This window comes from Pinus tabuliformis, chromosome 3_2 (assembly GCF_031772625.1).
Source record: "Pinus tabuliformis cultivar Carrire ecotype Pingquan chromosome 3_2, CPIR1, whole genome shotgun sequence".
NCBI lineage: Eukaryota > Viridiplantae > Streptophyta > Pinopsida > Pinales > Pinaceae > Pinus > Pinus tabuliformis.
Genome location: NC_142302.1, coordinates 548,380,855 through 548,400,918, shown reverse-complemented (window position 1 = coordinate 548,400,918; position 20,064 = coordinate 548,380,855). Strand labels below are relative to the sequence as shown.

At 40.9% G+C, this 20,064-nt stretch overlaps 2 protein-coding genes across 5 annotated transcripts in view; both read left to right on the top strand.

Annotated features, from left to right (window-relative positions):
• The window catches only part of LOC149181676 (uncharacterized), a 385,322-nt gene that overhangs the window by 30,054 nt on the left and 335,204 nt on the right, over positions 1-20,064 (top strand). The window lies entirely within an intron of this gene.
• LOC149181677 (uncharacterized) lies at positions 1,733-2,879 on the top strand. Its single transcript, XM_089418375.1, has 2 exons — positions 1,733-2,146; positions 2,278-2,879. Exons 1-2 carry the CDS (start codon positions 2,019-2,021, stop codon positions 2,732-2,734), a joined length of 585 nt encoding a protein of 194 aa, XP_089274501.1. The 5' UTR covers positions 1,733-2,018; the 3' UTR covers positions 2,735-2,879.

Sequence of the window (20,064 nt, the reverse complement as noted above, 5' to 3'; positions counted from 1 at the left end):
TATTTTCTCATTTTTTTTAAACATTGTTTATTTTTTTTGAATTTTCATTGTTTTTTGGCATTTGGTTGGGTAACTTGGGTTTAGAAATTGGGATTTTGGAAATAATTAACTTGTAATTTTGTAAATGCTAAATTGTAATTTGTATTTTGTAATCCTAAATTCCTATTTCCTAATCCTTATTTTTCCATAGGTTTGCAAATTCAAAAACAAACATGCCAAGGAAATTGGATCCTTTCTGGGAATATGGTGACCCTAAAACTCCGAATGATAGACAAAACTTGTATTGCAAGTTGTGTGGAAAGGAAATATTCGGGGGGGTGTACAGGTTGAAGTTCCACCTTGCACAAATCCCTGGACATGATGTGGGGCCCTGTCTAAATACAAATGCTGAAATTATCCAAAAAGCCATGAGAGCATTGGGAGAATTAGAGCACACTAGAGAGGCCAAAGAAGAACTCAAAAGGCAACTAAAAAGGTCAGCTGAAGGAAGTGGGCCAAGTGGCACTGGTTCTACTGCAGCGTCAGTCAATCCGGTAGCTGCATCATCATATTTTGTTCCTCGAACCACACCTGGTTCACAACCAACTATTGGTTCAATGCTAAAAAGAACTGAAAAAGAACAAGCTGACAAGTTGATGACAAAATTTCTCCTCTGGAGTGATAGTCCTTTCAGCATTGTAAGGAATAATCCATTTTTCCAACCTACTGTTGATGCTATTGCCAGTGTTGGCCCGGGGTACAAAATCCCTTCTCTTCATGATTTCAGAGGCCGGCTTCTTCAAGATGAAAAGCGTGACTGCACCCAAAGATTGGAGGATTTTAGGGCATCATGGGCACAAACAGGATGCACTGTTATGTCAGATGGTTGGACTGACCAAAAGGGGAGAACCCTTATAAACTTCTTGGTTAGTTGTCCCAAGGGGACTATGTTTATCAAATCTGTTGATGCAACTGATCAAATCAAAGATGCAAAAACTTTATGTGATTTGCTGGATGTGTTTATTTTGGAGGTGGGTGCAGAAAATGTTGTCCAAGTCATAACGGACAATGCTGCAAATTATGTTGCTGCTGGTAGAATGCTTATGGACAAGCATCCTGCTTTATTTTGGACACCTTGTGCTGCCCATTGTATTGATTTGATGTTAGAGGACATAGGGAAAATTCCCTTTGTCAAAGAGGTTGTTGACTCATCAAAAAGCATCACAAAATTTATTTACAACCACACATCTGTGCTTAGCTTGATGAGAAAATGCACCAACAACAAAGAGTTGGTGCGCCCCGCCATTACACGGTTTGCGACGAGTTTCATATCTCTTCAATCCCTCTTGAATTCTATGTGGGATTTGAAGAGAATGTTTCTTTCAGAGGAGTGGCGTGCTTCGTCAATGAGCCGCAAACCAGAAGGAGAGGCCGTCTGCAGAGTAGTTTCATACCAGGAGGACTTCTGGGCAGGAGTGCAGGAGGTGTGCGCTGTTACAGAACCTTTGGTAAAGGTTCTTCGGTTGGTTGATGGTGAGAAGCCCGCAATGGGCTATTTGTATGAAGCCATGGATAGGGCCAAAGAAGCCATTCAGTCCTACTATGATGACAAGGGAGATGATGGGTTCCAGAGACAACTCCTTCTATGGAACGTCATTGATGAGCGATGGAACAACACACTCCATCGTCCCATTCATGCTGCTGAGCTTTTCCTGAACCCTGCATTTTCTTATGCATGTGGGTTTAATTTTGATGTTGAGGTCGTGGAAGGATTATTAACCTGTGTCCAGAAGATGGTGAGATCTTCAGAAGAACGTATGGAGATCTCTAGACAAATTGAGCAATATAAGTTGTCAGGTGGCACATTTGGCTTTGAGATGGCTGTCATTGATAGGACGGTTAAAATGCCAGGTATTTTTTAGTTTGTAGTATGTACTTTGTAACTTTGTTTCAAATTTCATTGTTTCTTCAAATTCCATTTTTTTCTTATGTTTATTTAAAATTTTATTTGTAATTTTGTTGTAGACGCATGGTGGAAGATGTATGGTGGCAGAGTACCCCTTTTGCAAAATCTTGCCATACGCATCCTCAGCCAAACATGCAGCTCCTCGGGATGTGAGCGCAATTGGAGTGTATTTGAAAAAATACACAACAAGAAGCGCAATAGGTTAACACTTAAACATTTAAAATATTGCAAATTTCCAAATAAATTTTTGAATTCATTAAAGTTTTAAACAATATTTTTTTTATAATATTAATTATTAATTATTAATTTATTATTTCATGAACTTTGTACAGGTTGGAGTCCCATAGACTTAATGACATGGTCTATGTCTACTACAATCTTCGATTGTGGGTGAAACAACTAGAGAAGACACCTGATACGGAAGCCATCTCATTGGATGGGATTGACACCACTGCTGAATGGAGGGTTGAGACCGAGAGGCCTCTCATGGATCCCACTGAGGATTGGTTAGTGCAGGATGAGGGGGAGGAGGAGGAGGAGCAGGAGGAGGAGGAGTTGGAGGAGCAGGAGGAGGAGGTGACACCGCCTACCCGGGCTACCACTACCACCAGTAGAGGACGTGGTCTCCGTCCACCTCAGCCTCCTGTAGCTGCTACTACTAGTTCTTCAGCTTCTAGAGCACGTCAGACTCCACTGCCATTTCCACCAGCACAGGCACCAGCTTCTACATCTAGAGGGAAAGAGAAAGCTGTGCCATATTCTCGCAAGAGGGGCAGAGGAAATCAATAGGATTAGACTTTCATTTTATTGTATATGACATTATGACATGATGAGATACATTATCATATTTTTTGTTGATATTTTGAGGCTGAGTTGGACTTGGGACTCAGGACTTACTATTCAGGACATGATTCAATGTTATGTGTGATTTTAGCGCTAGAAATGATATTAAACATCTTATATATTAGTTTTTTTATCATATTTATGTGTCAATGTATTTATTTTATGTTGTAGATGGTTTAGATATTAAAAAAATTGAAAAAAAATGACTATTTTTGTGCCAAACGCTTTTTTCCCGCTTTTGTCGATTTTTTCCGCTTTTTTCCCGGCGCCGATTAAATCCCGATCGCGCTTTGTGCAACATTGCTTTAGATTGACCCATAGCTCCCTTAAACCTAAATCTAAAAGTTATACCTTCATCCACCTCAAACCCTAATTTGCTATACCTTCAGCTTGTGGATTTGCATTATAGGATCCTTAGGGGGCACTTAGCTTAGGGTTCTTGGGTTATTTGATCCCTGAGCCCTACTAGGAAAGCCTCCTTTGTGTTGGACTATGTCCTTCACTAAAGAGAGGGGAGTAATTGCTGAGGTGATAGTGGTGACACTCCCATGTGTTGCAATTGTCTAGGTCACCTAGTGAAGTTTTGCACTAGGTTGCTGATTTTGCTATAACATGCCCGATCGAAGAGGAGGAATTGTAGGGATCTAGGATCAAGGGTAGTGACTTGTAGTTCCTTGTGAGATAGGATGACACTGGATTTGCTTGATGTTAATTGGCCATACTTGAGAAAGAGTCTTCTCATTCTCCAATAACAATGTATCTCTCTCTTTCCAGGCCTTAGTGTGGATAGATTCCCTCATTTTAATTTTATATGTCTTTGAACCACTAAATTACTCTTCCCTGGCCTTGGAAAATTTGTTGATTTCTCTTTTTAGAAAAGTCCCAGATGATAAAGTCTCGAATGAAGTCCTTGTTGCTGCAAAATCTAGTAGGCCTAGTGCAAAGCCTCATTGGGCAGTGCCAAACCTTAGGGAAATAAGAGAAAGGGTTGCCATTGCCACTTAATCAACCTTTCTCCTACTCTTTAGTCGGTTTAAACCACAATGGAGGCTTCCCTAAATCACCTATGGCCCAAGGTGATGAGTAAAAGGTCTATTATTGGATAGAGTATCGACAAGGCCTAAGATGGCCTATGTATTCTATACTATGGTTCAAATACTCTACATATAGGTCAAGAATAGTTTGATCTGTAGGTCATTAGGAACTTCTTTGAGTAATTTTTCAAACCTTTGTGTGATATCCTTGATGCTTTCATTGTTAATTTTCTTAGCTCCCTAGAATTTAGCCAAGAGTTACATGCCTTCCGTTATGGTGGCCCATCTCTTGTTGAATGCTTCATGGAGTTGGTCCTAGTTCTTAAAGCTTTCTATAGACAAGTCGAGATACCAATCCCTAGCACTTACTTCCAAGGACAAGGGAAACAACGTCATGACAATGTCCTCTTCTATTAGTCTTCCGCCAACAACCCAATAGAATTCAAACATCTTCTTTTCAGCCATGATTGCATCACTTCTGTTGAATTTGGGAAACCATTCTAAATACTTTTTAGTCGGCTTATGAGGTGCATCAAGGAACCCATTAGCATCCAAGGGCTTGAATGCAACATTAAGCCACGACCTGGCCATTGTATTTGAGGTGGAAGAACTATTGAAGAAGTTCCTAGCCATGGAGGAAGGAGGAATTGTGGTAGAAGATGAAGAGGCAATAGTCCTAGTATTATTTCTTTTCTTTCTAGGAGCAATGGCTTCATTTGACCAACTACCAGTGGATAAGGAAGGGGATTTAGCTGTAGGAGTTGCCAGATGAGAGTTTACTATAGGATTTGGGATACTCTCATAAAAATTTATTGAAGCATAGAATTTGGATTTCAAGGAGGTGGACTCAACTCCTCCTTGGCAACGATGCCAAAGATGTTGCTACAAAATCTAGTACGATTGGTGCGAAGCTTCATTGGGTGGGGCTAGACCTTATGACAACAAGAGAAAAGTTTGCCACTGTCACCTCAACAACCATTCTCTTGCTTCTTAGTGGATTTAAACCACAAGTGAGGCTTCCCTAAATCACCTAGAAAGATACTCTAATACTATGGCTCAAGGTGATGAGTAAAATGTGTTTGTTGGATAGAATATCGATAGGGCCTAAGATGGCCTATGTATTTTGTACCATGGTTCAATACTTGATACTTATACCAAGAAGTAGGCTGCTATAAGTTAGGGCTTGTAAGATATGCAATGATAAGGCAGCCCAAGTAAAAGATCTTAAAATGACATTCAATGACCAAAGAGGAAGATCTTCCAATAGAGATTAGGTTTAAACTAGGGAATTATTTCTATGGCTGTTAGGTATCCATGAACAACAATAAAGTGACGTCAACCCTATTTAGGTGGAGTAGATCATGTAATATGCTAGATTTTGCCTCTAGATAATTTATAGATACAATTCCTAAAGTTTGAACCACATACATCCACTCAAACCATACTTGTATGCATAAATCTTCCCTAGAAACCCTAGTGGTTGCCCTAGTCATCTAGGAGAGAAAAATAGATGAATTTTAGTTAATTTTATGGATGATCAACACACTCTAGATCAATGCCTTATCCTACTAGGGTTTAGTGGTGTCTAAAGGGCAAAAATTCAAGGTAAGGAAATTGATGGAGTAAAGGGGGACACCTACTACATTCACTTTTAAAACCCTATCTATTGCTCTTGTGAGGGGAGAAACTAAATATAGGGTTTGCACATTAAGAGTTTCGCTACAGGCCTTAGAGATAACAATTTTACATGCAATAATGAAGCAAAATTTCAGCAACAATCAAGCTTTTAGTCATGGCATAATAGAAACCCTACTTCAATCATTCAACATGCAAAATATCACTAGTAAGGCTTACAAAATCCTCCACAAAAGGCACTTCTTTCATAACTAGAAAATTTTCTCCATGCAAAAATCACATCCACAAGAAAGTCACATCCATAGAGATTACATATTGCCCATAGTAGCAAAAAAACTAGGTTGCACTCTCTTAGAGAGGAAAAAAATCAATGTGTGACGATGAACGAATGAAATGAGGGGAGACTCTATTTATACGAGACCTATCCCACTCGTTTTTACAAAAATGCAGCTAAGAAGCCCCATTGACAAGTTTACTTTAAGTGTTCCACAAGATAGAAGTTACAGGGCAACCTTGTAGCTCCAAAACATAACAAAAATTCCATAAATACTCACACGTGTGGGAGAAAATCTTCCTCAAGCAAATGAGCTCGAAACACCACAAAGTGTCATGTGGGCTAATAAATGCTGCATACTTCAAGATGTAGCTCCTAGATCATGGACATGCCTCCAAAGTGCCTCTATGCTAACACGTTATCTCCATGGTGCCCAAAGTCACCCTCAAAAGTGTAAGACGGGTGACGCACTCTCTCACTCAAGTGTTGGGGCTCCAAAATTATGTGCAAGCCCTCCCCTGTCATCACAAGAATGACCATCACCATCCGGGCTCTAGAAGAAGTGTTTCTCATCAAACAATATCACTGCGAATTTGGGGGCATACTGGGTCGACTAGGCACATCATCAATATCTCTGACACCAAGCTTCATGGGCTAAACATTTCAACATTTGGGGGTGTTGTCGCAAAATCTAGCAGGGCTTGGAGAGGGAAACCCTACAAGGTGTAAACTAGACCTATTAGAAACAATGGGGTAGTGGCCCATTGTCACCATAGCCAAAACCCCTTGCGCTTTACAAACTTTCATTGATGGGAAGAGCCCCGATAGGCTAGAGATCACTTACAATAAATATTCTAGGTTAAGGTATGAAGTGATCTCGCTAGGAGGTTTTTCTAGAAAGGCACAATTTAGGTACAAGGCTTCACCGAGAAGCAATTTGCTTTCTAGGAAGGCTCTTAGAAATGGGGGCACAAGATCTAGGTTGTGATTGATATGACGAGTGTTGGAGTAACTCAAGGTCAAGGCGAAGATAAAAGGTTTCCTTAGAAGTATATTAGCTAAGCCAAGGCTCATGAAACCTTCAAGAAAGTCCTTGAGGGAAGAAAGACTAGGGCTTCCCTCTTAGGGAAAGCACCTAGGGCAAGAGAATTTATGGATGAAATTGAAGTGGATGCCCACCAAATTGATAGGTCTTGTGGCAAACCCTATCTACTTGATGTTTAGGCTCCTCAACCACCAAAATCCCCTCTCCCTAGAAATTTGCTCCAAGCCCTAGTTCCTTCTCTAGCCTTGAAAGGACCGAATTTTAGGAGGGAGAAAAGATGGATGAAAAATAGGATTGATCACCAATGGTTTGGACTAGTGCCTTGTCCCTTGGGTATATGGAGTCAAGGATGTCAAAGATAAGCCAATCTTGTTCCTAAGGAGGCCGAAATTTGATGCCCTAGCACAAATTTCAAGCATTTACCCACTCAAGGAATAATGGAGTTTATGGGAAGAGCTTCAAAGAGTTTCACCACTAGGACAATTCTTACAATGTCATGTATGAGTAATGCATGCAATTTTCCTCTAGCTAGCATTCAATAGATATTCAACAAAATTTAGGGCACAATTTAGCATAAACTAGAATTAATCATTCCATACATTAGACATAGAAACAAAGATCTTCAATAATTAAGAGCACTTACAAGACAATTATGCAAGAAATCCATCCATTATGCCAAGAATAGCTCCAAAGAATATCCAAAAATCAGCTCCAAATGTCAAAGTGCATCCAAGATCCAATATAATCCAAGAGAACAAGAAGTGTGAGTCTTTCTAAGGAGGCCGAAAATCCAAAGAAGTGTGATGATGAGAGAACAAATAAGGTCTCTCAAATATATATGAGGTTTAACATGTGTAATTTAACCTACAAGCCCCTAACGTTATAAAATAATGTGCAACAAAGCCTCTAGGTTATAGGCCGACCTAGTAAGCAATGTGAAATAAAGATAAATCCCCAACAGGTGGGCCGAAGTACTGACGTCATGCATGCATGGGCCTTTAGAGGGTTGACGTTGAGGCCTTCTTGTGCCATGTCAAGTGTAGAGGGCCTCTAAAATCATGATGGAGGGGTTGGCCCCTTTGTCTCGGTGCAAATCATCTTGTGGACCCCTAAATATGGTTTGGGGCACAAAATTGGGTCTCATGGGTCTCCAAGTGGTGAAATATTTGTCTCTGCTCCAACGTTGAGGGCACTGAAGATGGTGCTAGCCCTCCCATGTCTCAAGGTATGAGACAAACCTCATCTGGGCCTTGGATCAATTGCCTAACCCTCATGAAGTGCTAAGCCGACTAGGGGCATGCTGGTCCAGGTGCATCATCCCATGGATAATATAGGGCAAAGTGCAGAAGCTGTGGGTGCTGAAGGTGCCCATGGCAATGAATGATGCTCTACAACTGTCCGGAGTCCCATGGCTCTCAACGCATCACCTGTGGGTGTCAATATGTCCCTCTAGAGGACTTGAGCCTTAGTTAAGTTGCCTAGACTTATAGATGGAACCACCTACCAATTATACACAGTATCTAGTGCTGCAATTTTTATCATCAGGTACATTAATCATTGGTGCATCTAAGTGAACCGAGCTTGAAAGAAATGGGCATAATAACACTTCATATGCGACTTCTATTCTAAAATTGGGACTTGTTACCACAAAATATAGCAGGCCTTGGAGAGGGAACCCTACAATACAAAAGCTAGATAAAGTGCTAACAATGGGGTAGAGGCCCAATGTCACCTGAGCCAAAACCCCTGCTCTTTACAGACTTCCACCGATGGGAGGAGTCCCGGTAGGAAGGAGGTCACTTAAAATAGATATGCTAAGCATAAGGCACAAACTAATCTAGCTAAAGCTCATTCAAGAGAGAGACTCAATAATGATTCAAGGCTTCAAAGAAGCAAAATGCTCTCAATGAAAAACCCTATAAAGAAGACACAAGACCTAGGGTTTTGAGATTTTTCGATGATGACAGGTTTTCACAAGGTCAAGTCCCAAAGGAAAGGGTTTCTAACAATGATATTCAACTAAGCCAAGGCTCATGAAACCCTGAAGAAAGTCCACAAGTTGAGGGGAAAAGAGACTAGGGTTTCCCTCTTGGAGCAACCCCTGTTGAGAAATCAATGCTAGTAAGATTAGGGTTAGATTTCTCTTTCTTGATAATTATTTGTGAATTATGTTGGCTTCTTTTACTTCTTTGTTATATTATCTTTCATCAAGCAATTACCAAATTATGTGAAGATCACAAAAACACAAGACACAGATGTAGGCACTCTGCCAGGGCAAAACCCCTATCTAGGGGAAAACCTAGTCAAAAAAATCTCTTCCTTCAATAGTTATTCTTGAGACTCTTCAACCTAGACACAAACCTCCTCCACACCAAGCCAGCCTCTCCTTCTTCGATCCAACCTTTGTCCTAGCAGCAACAACACTTCGACCCTAGCAACTTCGACTTGGCAGCTTCCGGCATCAACAACAACTTCAATTTTGACAAGGAGACTTCGATCTCCTAAACTAGCCCACACGAGAGAGAGAGAGAGAGAGAGAGAGAGAGAGAGAGAGAGACCAAAACTTCGATTTTGTTCTTCCCTTCCTCCTTGACCAAAATCGCACCTCTTTTAGCCTCCTTCACCTTCGCACTTTTCCCAGCTTCCAGCTTCAGATATCGAACTATGTGTGAGAGAGTGAGATGCTCCAAATGAAGTCGAATTGCCTTGTATATATAGCCTTCCAATGAGGTCGAATTGCCTTCCTTGAGGCTGACTTTATCTTCTTGAGGTCGACTTGGTGTGGAGGTTACATAATTCATTTTTTACTTAAAAATAATTCTTTTTACATCATTCGAAAGCCCAAGAAGGGTCTCATAATATATACAATGATTCCAATGACTCTTTATTAATCCTAGGAGTCCACAATGGGGACTTTGACTAATAAAATGATGACCCAAGCATGAAACCCATGCTTTAATAAGTCATTGTAACAATAATAAAAATTCTTTTGACAAATACATTTTATGAAGACCGAACCTAGTTACATTTTTCAACACTCCCTCTTAACTAGGGAGGTATTCATATGGAAGATCTCAAACTATATGAACTATGAAGAGTTTAGGCACCGCAATGCCATGGACTAGATTCCTGACCAGGGCAATCTATCCAAGGTCTCTCAACAATTTAGGCACTACAATGCCATAGACTAGATTCTTGACCAGGGAAATCTATCCAAGTGGGACTAAGATGGACTAAAGCTTTCAACCTCTCTAGGTACCATCAGGCTTACTTGCTAACCATCAACCTAGGGATCTAGGTGTGTATCCGAGGTCAGAGCTCCATGACCAATGCCACCCTCCCTACTTTGGGAACTAGACATCAACACATAGTGCTGACCAGATGTCCTCCTAGGCAATGTGTCTCACACACAAGGCCTCAACAAATCTCTTCCAAACTTTTATCATCATCAACAAAATCAACAATATCAACTAAACCAAGCATGCTTCTAAGATATTCAAACTTCTTATTGGGAAGAGACTTTGTTAGTATATCAGCTACCTGATCGTCTATCGAGACATACTATAGCTTCACGATCCCATCCTGCACCAAGTTCCTAATATAGTGGAACTTATTGTTGATATGCTTCGTCTTAGCATGAAACACAGGATCTCCAAACATCTTGATACAACTTTGATTATCATAATTAATCACAGTAGGATCCAGAGGCTTCTCGAACAAATCTGTCAGAAGCTTCCTCAACCATACAACCTCCTTTCCTACTTCACATGCAACCACGTACTCTGCTTCAGCACTACTCAAAGCAACGAGATCTTGCTTTCTACTCATCCATGAGATCATGGCGAATCCCAACCTAAAGCATCCTCCGGTAGTGCTTCTCCCATCGGTCTCACTGCTACCCCAATCAGAATTTGTGAAGCCAATCAACTTGACTTCCTTGCTTTTATACTTTAGGCAGCAATGTATCGTGCCACGAAGATATCTCAATATACGCTTGGCAACTATCCAATGATCATGACGAGGCTCCAACTGAAACTGATTGACGATGTTCACAACAAAGCATATATCTGGCCTCGTATTTACCAGATACATCAGAGAACCTACCAACTGACAATAGGAGGTAGGATCCATGAGAGCTCCTCAACTTCTTGAGATTGGTGATCATAGGAGTAGTCATGGGCTTCAAGCTTGGAATCCATCATCTCAAATTCCTGCAACAACTTGATGATGTACTTTCCTTGCCCCAATATGTCTCCCAGGATTTTGCCATACTTCCAGACCTAGGTAATAGTGCATCAGTCTTAGATCCTTCATCTCAAATTCAACTGCCAACATCTTCTTGCATTCTTGTATTCTTCTCTCCACACCTGTAATGAATAGATCATCCACATACAATAGAATAATGACTAGCTCATTATTCACAACCTTGATGTAGATATTTGGATCAACAGAACTCTTCACGAACCCAATTCTTAGAAGGTATGCATCCATTCTTGCATACCATGCCCTAGGAGCTTGCTTCAAACCATACAGGGCCTTCTTGAGTCTACAAACATGAGTATCTCTGCCATTTACCTCAAAGCCTTCAAGTTGCTCAATGTATACTTCCTCATCGATGGTCCCATTCAGAAATGCTATCTTCACGTCCATTTAATGGATATTCCATCCCATTGTAGCAGCCAATGAAACCAAAGATCTAATGGTAGTATACCTTGCAGTGGGTACACACGTTTCTTCATAATCTATGCCTTTTTTTTGAGAGAAACCCCTTGCAACAAATCTGGCCTTGTATTTATCTATGCTTCCATCAACAACGTGTTTGATCTTGTAGATCCATTTCGAGGTGACAACCAATTTGTTACTAGGTCTAGGAACGATTTCCCAAACCCCATTCTTCATGATGGATTGATATTCTTCCTGCATAGCTTTCTTCCATACTTCTTGATGAGCAACTTCTTCAAATTTAGATGGTTTTGCTTCAATTAGTTTTGTCATATATGCAGCATATCCAGAATATCTCTTCGGCCTTTTGCTTTCCCTAAAGGTTCCTTTCGCAGCTCCATGACCTTCAACATCTTCAAGAGTAGCTTTTAGCCAATTTGGCCTCTTCCTTGTGCTTGGTACGACCACAGGTTCAATAGGCTCACTTAGTCCTTCTTCTTCTTCTTGAATTGTAGAAGGGTTGTCGGGTTCTTCTTCTTCTTCTTGAATTGTAGAAGTGTTGTCGGGTTCTTCTTCTTCTTCCTCAAATATGGGTAGATCTTCGTCATCAGAATCAATAGGAATACCCTTTGATCTTTTGTAGGCTTGATTCTCATCAAATATAACGTCCTTGCTTACTTCAATGTGTCTCCCTTACTTGATATAGATTCTATATGCCTTTGAGGAGAGACTATAGCCAACGAAGATCCCTTTGATGCTTGTAGAATCTAGCTTCTTTTGTTTGTCCTTTGGAACATGGATATAGGCATGACTCTTAAAGATTCAGAGATGGTCCACACTTGGCTTCTTCCCCGTGAATGCTTCCTTGGGTGTCATATTATGGAGAATTCTATGACAACTTCTATTTTGAATATATACGGCTGTCATTGCTGCTTCTCCCCATAGCAATTTTGTAAGTCTTGACGTACACCTTCTTCAATTGTCTTATTCTTTCTTTCGACCACTCCATTTTGTTAGGGATAGTAGGGAACAATAAGCTCCCTCTTAATTCCCGTTTCTTTACAATATGCAATCAATTCTCTAGAAGTGTATTCCCCATCATTGTTGGATCTCAAAGTCTTTATCTTTCTTTCAGTTAAGGTTTCCACTTCGCATCTAAACTCTTTGGATTTCTCAAATACTTCATCATTTTTCTTGAGAAGGTAGAGCCATGTATTTCTAGAGTGATCATCAATAAATGTTACATAGTAAAGATGACCTCCAAGTGATTTGTCAAACATGGGCCCACACACATCAGAATGTATGAGGTCTAATATTTCATTAGGCCTTGTTTCACTATTTGAAAATGGTTTTCTTGTATGTTTTCCCAAAGAGCATCCCTTGCAAACTCCTTCACGATCTTCTTTGATATCGATGATGCCATGAAGTAGATGTTTAAGAGTGGGAATGACCTTGTAGTGAATATGACCATATCTTCCATGCCATAGCTCAACAGGAGAAATTTCCATATGAACTAGGGCTTGAGGAGGTGGTGTAATGACTCTATACAAACTTCCTTCACGAACTCCAATAACCCTAGCTTTGTCAATACTTGAATCTTTTCCCCAAACCAAGACTTTTCCATCATCAAAAGCAACTCTATCCCCTTTATCTTCTAAGCAAGAAATTGAAAGCAAATTCTTTTTCAAACCTGGAACATATAGTATGTTGTTGAGACGTAGTTTTGCTCCATTCTCCAGCTTCAAAGATGTTGATCCTAGGCCTCTAACAACATAGCTTTTGTTGTCTCCCAATTCCATTGCATGGGAAGATGGTTCCTTTGATAGAGTATGTAATTGTTTGCTTTACCCTGTCATATGCCTTGATGCTTCACTGTCAATGATCCATGCATTATCATCATCCTGTAAATGCAGCTAAGAACCCTTGACGTTTGACCTTGTTGAATAAGTAGTAGACAATCTTCTTGATCCATCTTCCTGTAGAATTGAATTCCATTTTATCATAGAGGGAGTAATCATTTCCTTCAAGCCAACAAAGTGATCTTCAATCTTCTTTGACCTTAGCTCTAATTCCATGTTGAGAAATCAATGCTAGTAAGATTAGGGTTAGATTTCTCTTTCTTGATAATTACTTGTGAATTATGTTGGCTTCTTTTACTTATTTGTTATATTATCTTTTATCAATCAATTACCAAGTTATGTGTGCATGAAGATCACAAAAACACAAGACACAAGATGTAGGCACTCTTCCAGGGCAAAACCCCTATCTAGGGGAAAACCCAGTCAAAAAAATCTCTTTTTCAATTGTTATTCTTGAGACTCTTTAACCTAGACACAAACATCCTCCACACCAAGCCAACCTCTCCTTCTTCGATCCAACCTTTTTCTTAGCAACAACAACACTTCGACCCTAGCAACTTCGAATTGGCAGCTTCCAGAATCAACATCAGTGTCGACTTTGACAAGGAGACTTCGATCTCCTAAACTAGCCCACATGAGAGAGAGGGAGAGACACCAAAACTTCGATTTTGTCCTTCCCTTCCTCCTTGACCAAACTCACACCTCTTTCAGCCTCCTTCACCTTCGCACTTTTGCCAGCTTCTAACTTCTAGCTTCAAATATCGAACTATGTCTGAGAGAGTGAGATGCTCTAAATGAAGTCGAACTGCCTTGTATATATAGCCTTCCAATGAGGTCGAATTGACTTCCTTGAGGCCGACTTGATCTTCTTGAGGTCGATTTGGTTTGGAGGTTACGTAATTCATTTTTGGCTTAAAAATAATTCTTTTTACATCGTTCGAAAGCCCGAGAAGGGTCTCGTAAAATATACAATGAATCTAATGACTCTTTATTTATACTAGGAGTCCACAATGGGGACTTTGACTAATAAAATGATGACCTAAGCATGAAACTTGTGCTTTAATAAGTCATTGTAACAATAATAAAAAATCTTTTGACAAATACATTTTATGAAGACCAAACCTAGTTACATTTTTCAACAACACCTAGGGCAAGAGATTTTATGGATGAAATTTGAGTGGATTCCCACCAAACTTGGAGGCTGGGTAGCATAGACCCTAAGCTTGATGTTTAGGCTCTTAAATCACCAAAAAGCCTCCTCCCTAAAATTTCACTGCAAGCCCTAGATTTTCGCCCTAGCCTTAAAAGGACCGATTTTAAAAAGAGAAAATTATGGAGAAAATTTAGGATTGATCACCAATTACTTGGACTAGTTGTTGAATATGTTATCATTGTTGTCAAAGCGGGTGCAGGTGTAGCAGGTGCCAACAGGTATAGGATGTAGATATCGTCATTGATAGTTGGAGGTTATTGATATGATACAGGTAAAGATGATGGTGCAAGATCACTAAAATGATGCAGCTTGATGATGTCACTAGTTGATGCAGTTGGATGAAACCCTAGCACTAGGGTTTGGATTCCTAAACAATGGGCACCCCCCATAATTGTTGAGGATTTTGATGATGCAGATTAGTTAGTTTATCTTGGAAACTCTCGCCATCAGATTCTCTTCATCATGCTGATTCCGGTGGTATGTGGAGCATCCCATGGGCCTTCACAGTTTGAGAGAAATGCTCAGTGAAAGTTGAAGACCCAATTTATGGCTCAAAACCCCAGAGGTTGCCGATGTGGCAACACTTGTCTGGCTTTGGAAAATGAAGCATACTGTGTGAAAATTCCTTGACATGCAGCGATTAGAAACTATTCTTCTTACTGGTTAATTATTAAGCAATCTATTTGCTATAATAAACAACAAATAATTCACCCTGCAATTCTTCACAAAAAAAATTATGCTACGGAAATAAAATATGCGGAACTGAGAAATTTAGAGCAATCACAAACAAATTGACACTATTATTTTTGGACAATTGTGCCTGGAAAAAACCAATGCGGGAAAACTGGTGCAACAAATGAGAGTTTTATTATTATGCAACAACAAAAATTTTGAGTACAATAAAATGGACGCCAAATTGGCAATCCCGTCTGAGAGAAATACTAGCAAAATCAATTGAGAGAATTTCCCTCTTTCCACAAGCAATCCAACCACAAACTGAGCTCAAAAATTGACTCCCGAAAGATCTACGTCCACCTCTACGCAGTCTCTTGTACGCACTGCTCAGAACTCCCTCTGAATCAGATGTTTTGCCTGTCTCTGCCCCTAGAAGTGATTCGCTTAGCCTACTAGGAATTTTTCCAACCACCAGCAACTAAATCGAATTCTTCCTCCGCTGAATCAATCTGCTCCCTTGAGGCTCTGCGGAGCCCCTGTGCAGCCTCTTGGAGAAATAATACGACCTTCTCACCTGACTCTTCCGGAACTGGAAACTCCTCTGGAAATCTGCTACTCTGCCCCTTTGCCATCTGCTACTCAATCACTGGCTCGATCTCACCACTGAATCACCTGCTAGTAGAAAATCGAACAACCTTGATCACTGAGTATCTGGAACTGGTGTGTCCTTCATCTACCACAACGACCTCCTCTTATAATCTCTAGTTGAGACTTCAACGACCATGATTAAATCTTAATTGATGGTTGAGATCATCTCTAAGTTGATCCATGTGAGTTTCTAGATAATTCTCACCTTTCTCAATTAATTCCTATTAATTAATTGATTTCCCTAAATTAGACTTCGACATTCTTAATTATCTGTCAATTAATTTAATTGAGATGTATCTAGGTGGAATTTCCAGAAATGATTTATGGGTTTTTGAGAATTCACGTGTTTTAGCCTCTCCACAAAGTTTGAGACTAGAACACCATCCGATGCTACAAAAACTAACACTCCCTCTTAGCGAGGAAGGTGTTCTAGTGTTGCACTACTACAACACCCTGTCTCTGCATCATCCTCCCATACACGCTGCTGATGTTTGACAACTATAGTTGCTTGCCATTGTCCATCAACCACTGCACAACTCTGATAATACTAAATCTGTGCTGCTGCTGACACTACACTGTACAACTGTATCGCTGTCAACTCTGCATCTGCACTGCAACCTAACTAACACTCCCTCTCACTGTTGTTGCCGTTGTTGCAATTACTGCAACTAAGAAGCTTTTGAATCAACTGTGTCTCTGTGCTGCAACTATCTCCTGAGTCTTTGACTACTACTAACCTCTGCACTGTCCACTGGGAAATCTGCACTACTGTTGACTTTGCACTATGCCTCCTGTACTATTATCAACACTGCTATGCGCCCCTCAGCATTTGATTGCAAATAGTTTGCAACTGTCACTCTGGAACTGACAGCACCAACTGACACTGATCCTCTGCAACTTAATACTGTGGGCCCCTATAGCAAGGGTAATGATCCATGAGAAGAGTATACTTCAACTGTTGCTGCTCTCCTAAGGACCCTGCCCAGATCTCTGCAACTCTTGAACAAAAGCTATGCATCACCCCACCTATCTCTTGGAGGTATAGCTACATACATGTCGAAATCTTCCTCTAGCCTAGAGGAAATATTATCAATCTCTATGAACGCTGCCACCTGATTCTGCTTCTCCTTCTTGTTCTTCTTCCTTTGAGGACACTGGGTACTATAGTGGCCAAACTAGCCACACCTGAAGCATTTGATCTTGGACAAATAGCCTTGTCCTTGACTGGGACCTTTTGCTTTCCCTTTTGATGCAAGGGCCACATTTTCTTCCTCCTTCACACCCTTCGATCCTTTGCTGCTACTGTTGCTGATGGAGCTCTTTACTAGAGCTCGCCTCATCTCCTCTTGTGTGAGATTTGCCCACATCCGGTCCCACCCAGGCAACTGATCTTGTCCTAGAATGCCTTGGATGAAGGTCTCCCACTCCTCGGTGACACTGTTGAGGGCTAAACACACAAGTTTTGTAGATGGAGGTGACTCTCCTACAGTTGCAAGCTCATCCCGGATATCTTGAATTTTGGTGAGATAGGGGTTGATGCCTTCACCCTTCTGCATTCGAACATTCCTCAACTTTTCCTTCAGGAACATCTTCCGTTGCTCGGAAGGATTCTGATATAGTGAGGCAATAGCATCCCACATTTCTTTGGCCGTATTCTTGGCCGCAACGTGTGAGACTATATGATCTCGAACTCCATTGAGAATCAACCGTTTTGCCTTGGCCGTCTCCTTACTGTAATTCACTAGCTGATTTGGATTTGTAGGTACGACAATGTGGTTTTCTGCGTACTGCTTTAGTTCATATTCGTCTAGCAGGAATGCCATCTTGGTCTTCTAGATACAATAGTTCGATGCACCCTCTAATCTATCCTAATCTCGGAGTTGTACTGAAGTTAATCACTGCAAAAACTCGAACCTGGGACGAAAATCTCCCTCTTTCACCTGCTCGGCTGCTAGCACTGCTACTCGCACTCCTTCCTGGAGTGAGAAAATCTTCCTGCTACTACTGCTTGCCACAACTAGAATTGTGGATTTTTGAAACTAGAAACCCTCTGAGAGAAACTCCCTTTGTCTGTGCAATTTCTCTTCCTCTAACGCTCAAATCTACTCAATGATTTTGTTGCGTTGCTCTCCGGAATCACTTTTTGATTCTACCTCTGCCTGCTAGAGCTCTGCTCTGAGCAATTCAAAATTTTCCTACCACTCTGCAACTGGAAATCGAACTTCTACTCTGTTGCTCGCACTGCTTGGTTAGTGTTAATTTTTGTAGCATCGGATGTGTTCTAGCCACGAAATTTTGTGGAGAGGCTAGAATACACGAGATCTCCAAAACCCATAAATCTTTACTGAAAATTCTGCCTAGAAATAAATTAATTAGGTTATTAGTCAGTTTTTAAATATTTCCTGTGTCTAAACTTAGGGAATATGACTAATTAATCAGAATTAATTAAGTTGAGGTGTGAATGTTCTAGAAACTCACGCGGATCGACTTCAAGTTAATCCTGGCTAGTGTTGCGGGGGAGCACCTCCCCCCTCGGTCCCGCTCCCAATCTGTGCTCCGGGTGGGAGCGACTCGGGAGCGCGCTCTCGAAATCGCTCCCGTATTTTTTTTCACTCCCTGCCTATTTCTAGATCGAATTGGGGAGCGTCGCTCCACGAGCGATTTTTATAGCCCGGGAGCGATCGCTCCCGACCGCTCCCGGCGGCGTGAGCGATTGCTCCCGGTGGCGTGAGCGATGCCCAAAAAAATCACGCTGAAAAAAAATTTATGCCGGAAAAAAAAGGGCGCCGGTTGGAAAAAAGGGAGGGAAGGGAAGAAAGGGAGAGAGGGAGGGAATATAAATAAATCCTCCCTCCAATGAATTTCATTATTTTAGAAATTGAGAGAGTGAGAGTGAGAGAGAGTAAGAGAGAGTGAGGAGCAAGAGAGAGTGAGGGGCAAGAGAGAGAAAGTGAGATAAATAAACCCTCCCTCCAATGAATTTCATTTTTTTAGAAATTGAGAGAGTGAGAGTGAGAGTGAGAGCAAGAGAGAGTGAAGAGCAAGAGAGAGTGGGGCAAGAGAGAGCAAGTGAGAGTGAGAGCAAGGAGCAAGGAGAGAGCAAGTGCCAAGGAGAAAGGAGCAAGAGAAAGCAAGGAGCAAGGAGAGAGCAAGGAGCAAGGAGCAAGGACTTGCAAGGGGAGATTGGAGGCCAAAGAGGTAGGCTCTATTCTAGCAATTTTTTTTTAACGTTCATTCCTAAATAAATAAATAATTTTTTTTCTCCGATTCCCATTCCCAGTCCTTTTTTTTGCAGATTCAAAACTTCAAATTTCAAACATCATGGTAATATTTCTTGGCATTTTCTTCTTCTTGGTTCCTTTTTTGGTTATCATGGTGTTGGAGAGTTAAAAAAGGAGGGTTGAAAATGAAGAAGGGGATGAAGAAGTGGGTCATAGTGGATTTGATGAAAACCCCGGAGAGGAGCTGGAGGAGAGTGAACATGAGTCTCAAAAAAATAAACAAGACCAAACTCCATTGTGGAAATATGTTAATAGGCCTGAAGCAGGGAAAGGGGGTGGAACCACTAAATTTCATTGCCCCCATTGCAACAATAATTACACAGGTTCACACACTCGTGCCAGAAAGCACCTCTGCGGGAAAAGGTCATGGGATGGAGATAAACAAATAGGAATCAAAACTTGTACAAGTGTGTCTGCAGCAGATAAAGCCAAATACATAAGGGAAGAGGAGGAAGCCCAATACAAATCTAAAACATCAAAGGGTTTCTTTGAACCAAGCTCACAATCACATGGACAAGGAACTCCTTCAGCATCCTCCCAAGGCAGTGGATATGGAGGCATAGGTTCACCAAGTTTAAGGCGTAGAAGCATATCAGGTTTCCTTGATGAAGGGTGTAGGAATGATGTGGATTCAAAAGTTTACAGGTTTATCTATGCATGTGGGATACCATTCAATGTTCTTCGCTCACCTTATTGGCACGAAATGGTTTCTGCCATAAATGATGCCCCTAAAGGATACAAAAGCCCTTGGTATGACAAGGCTAGAACCGTTGGACTTGATTATGAGAAAGAAAAAATATCACATTCTTTTAGTAGAATGACAAGTTCTTGGACTGACCATGGGGTGTCCATTGTATCTGATGGATGGACAAATGTAAAAGGCAAGCCACTTATAAGTGTTCTTGCTGTGTTTGTTAGTGGTGCCATCTTTCTTTTAGCATATGATTACT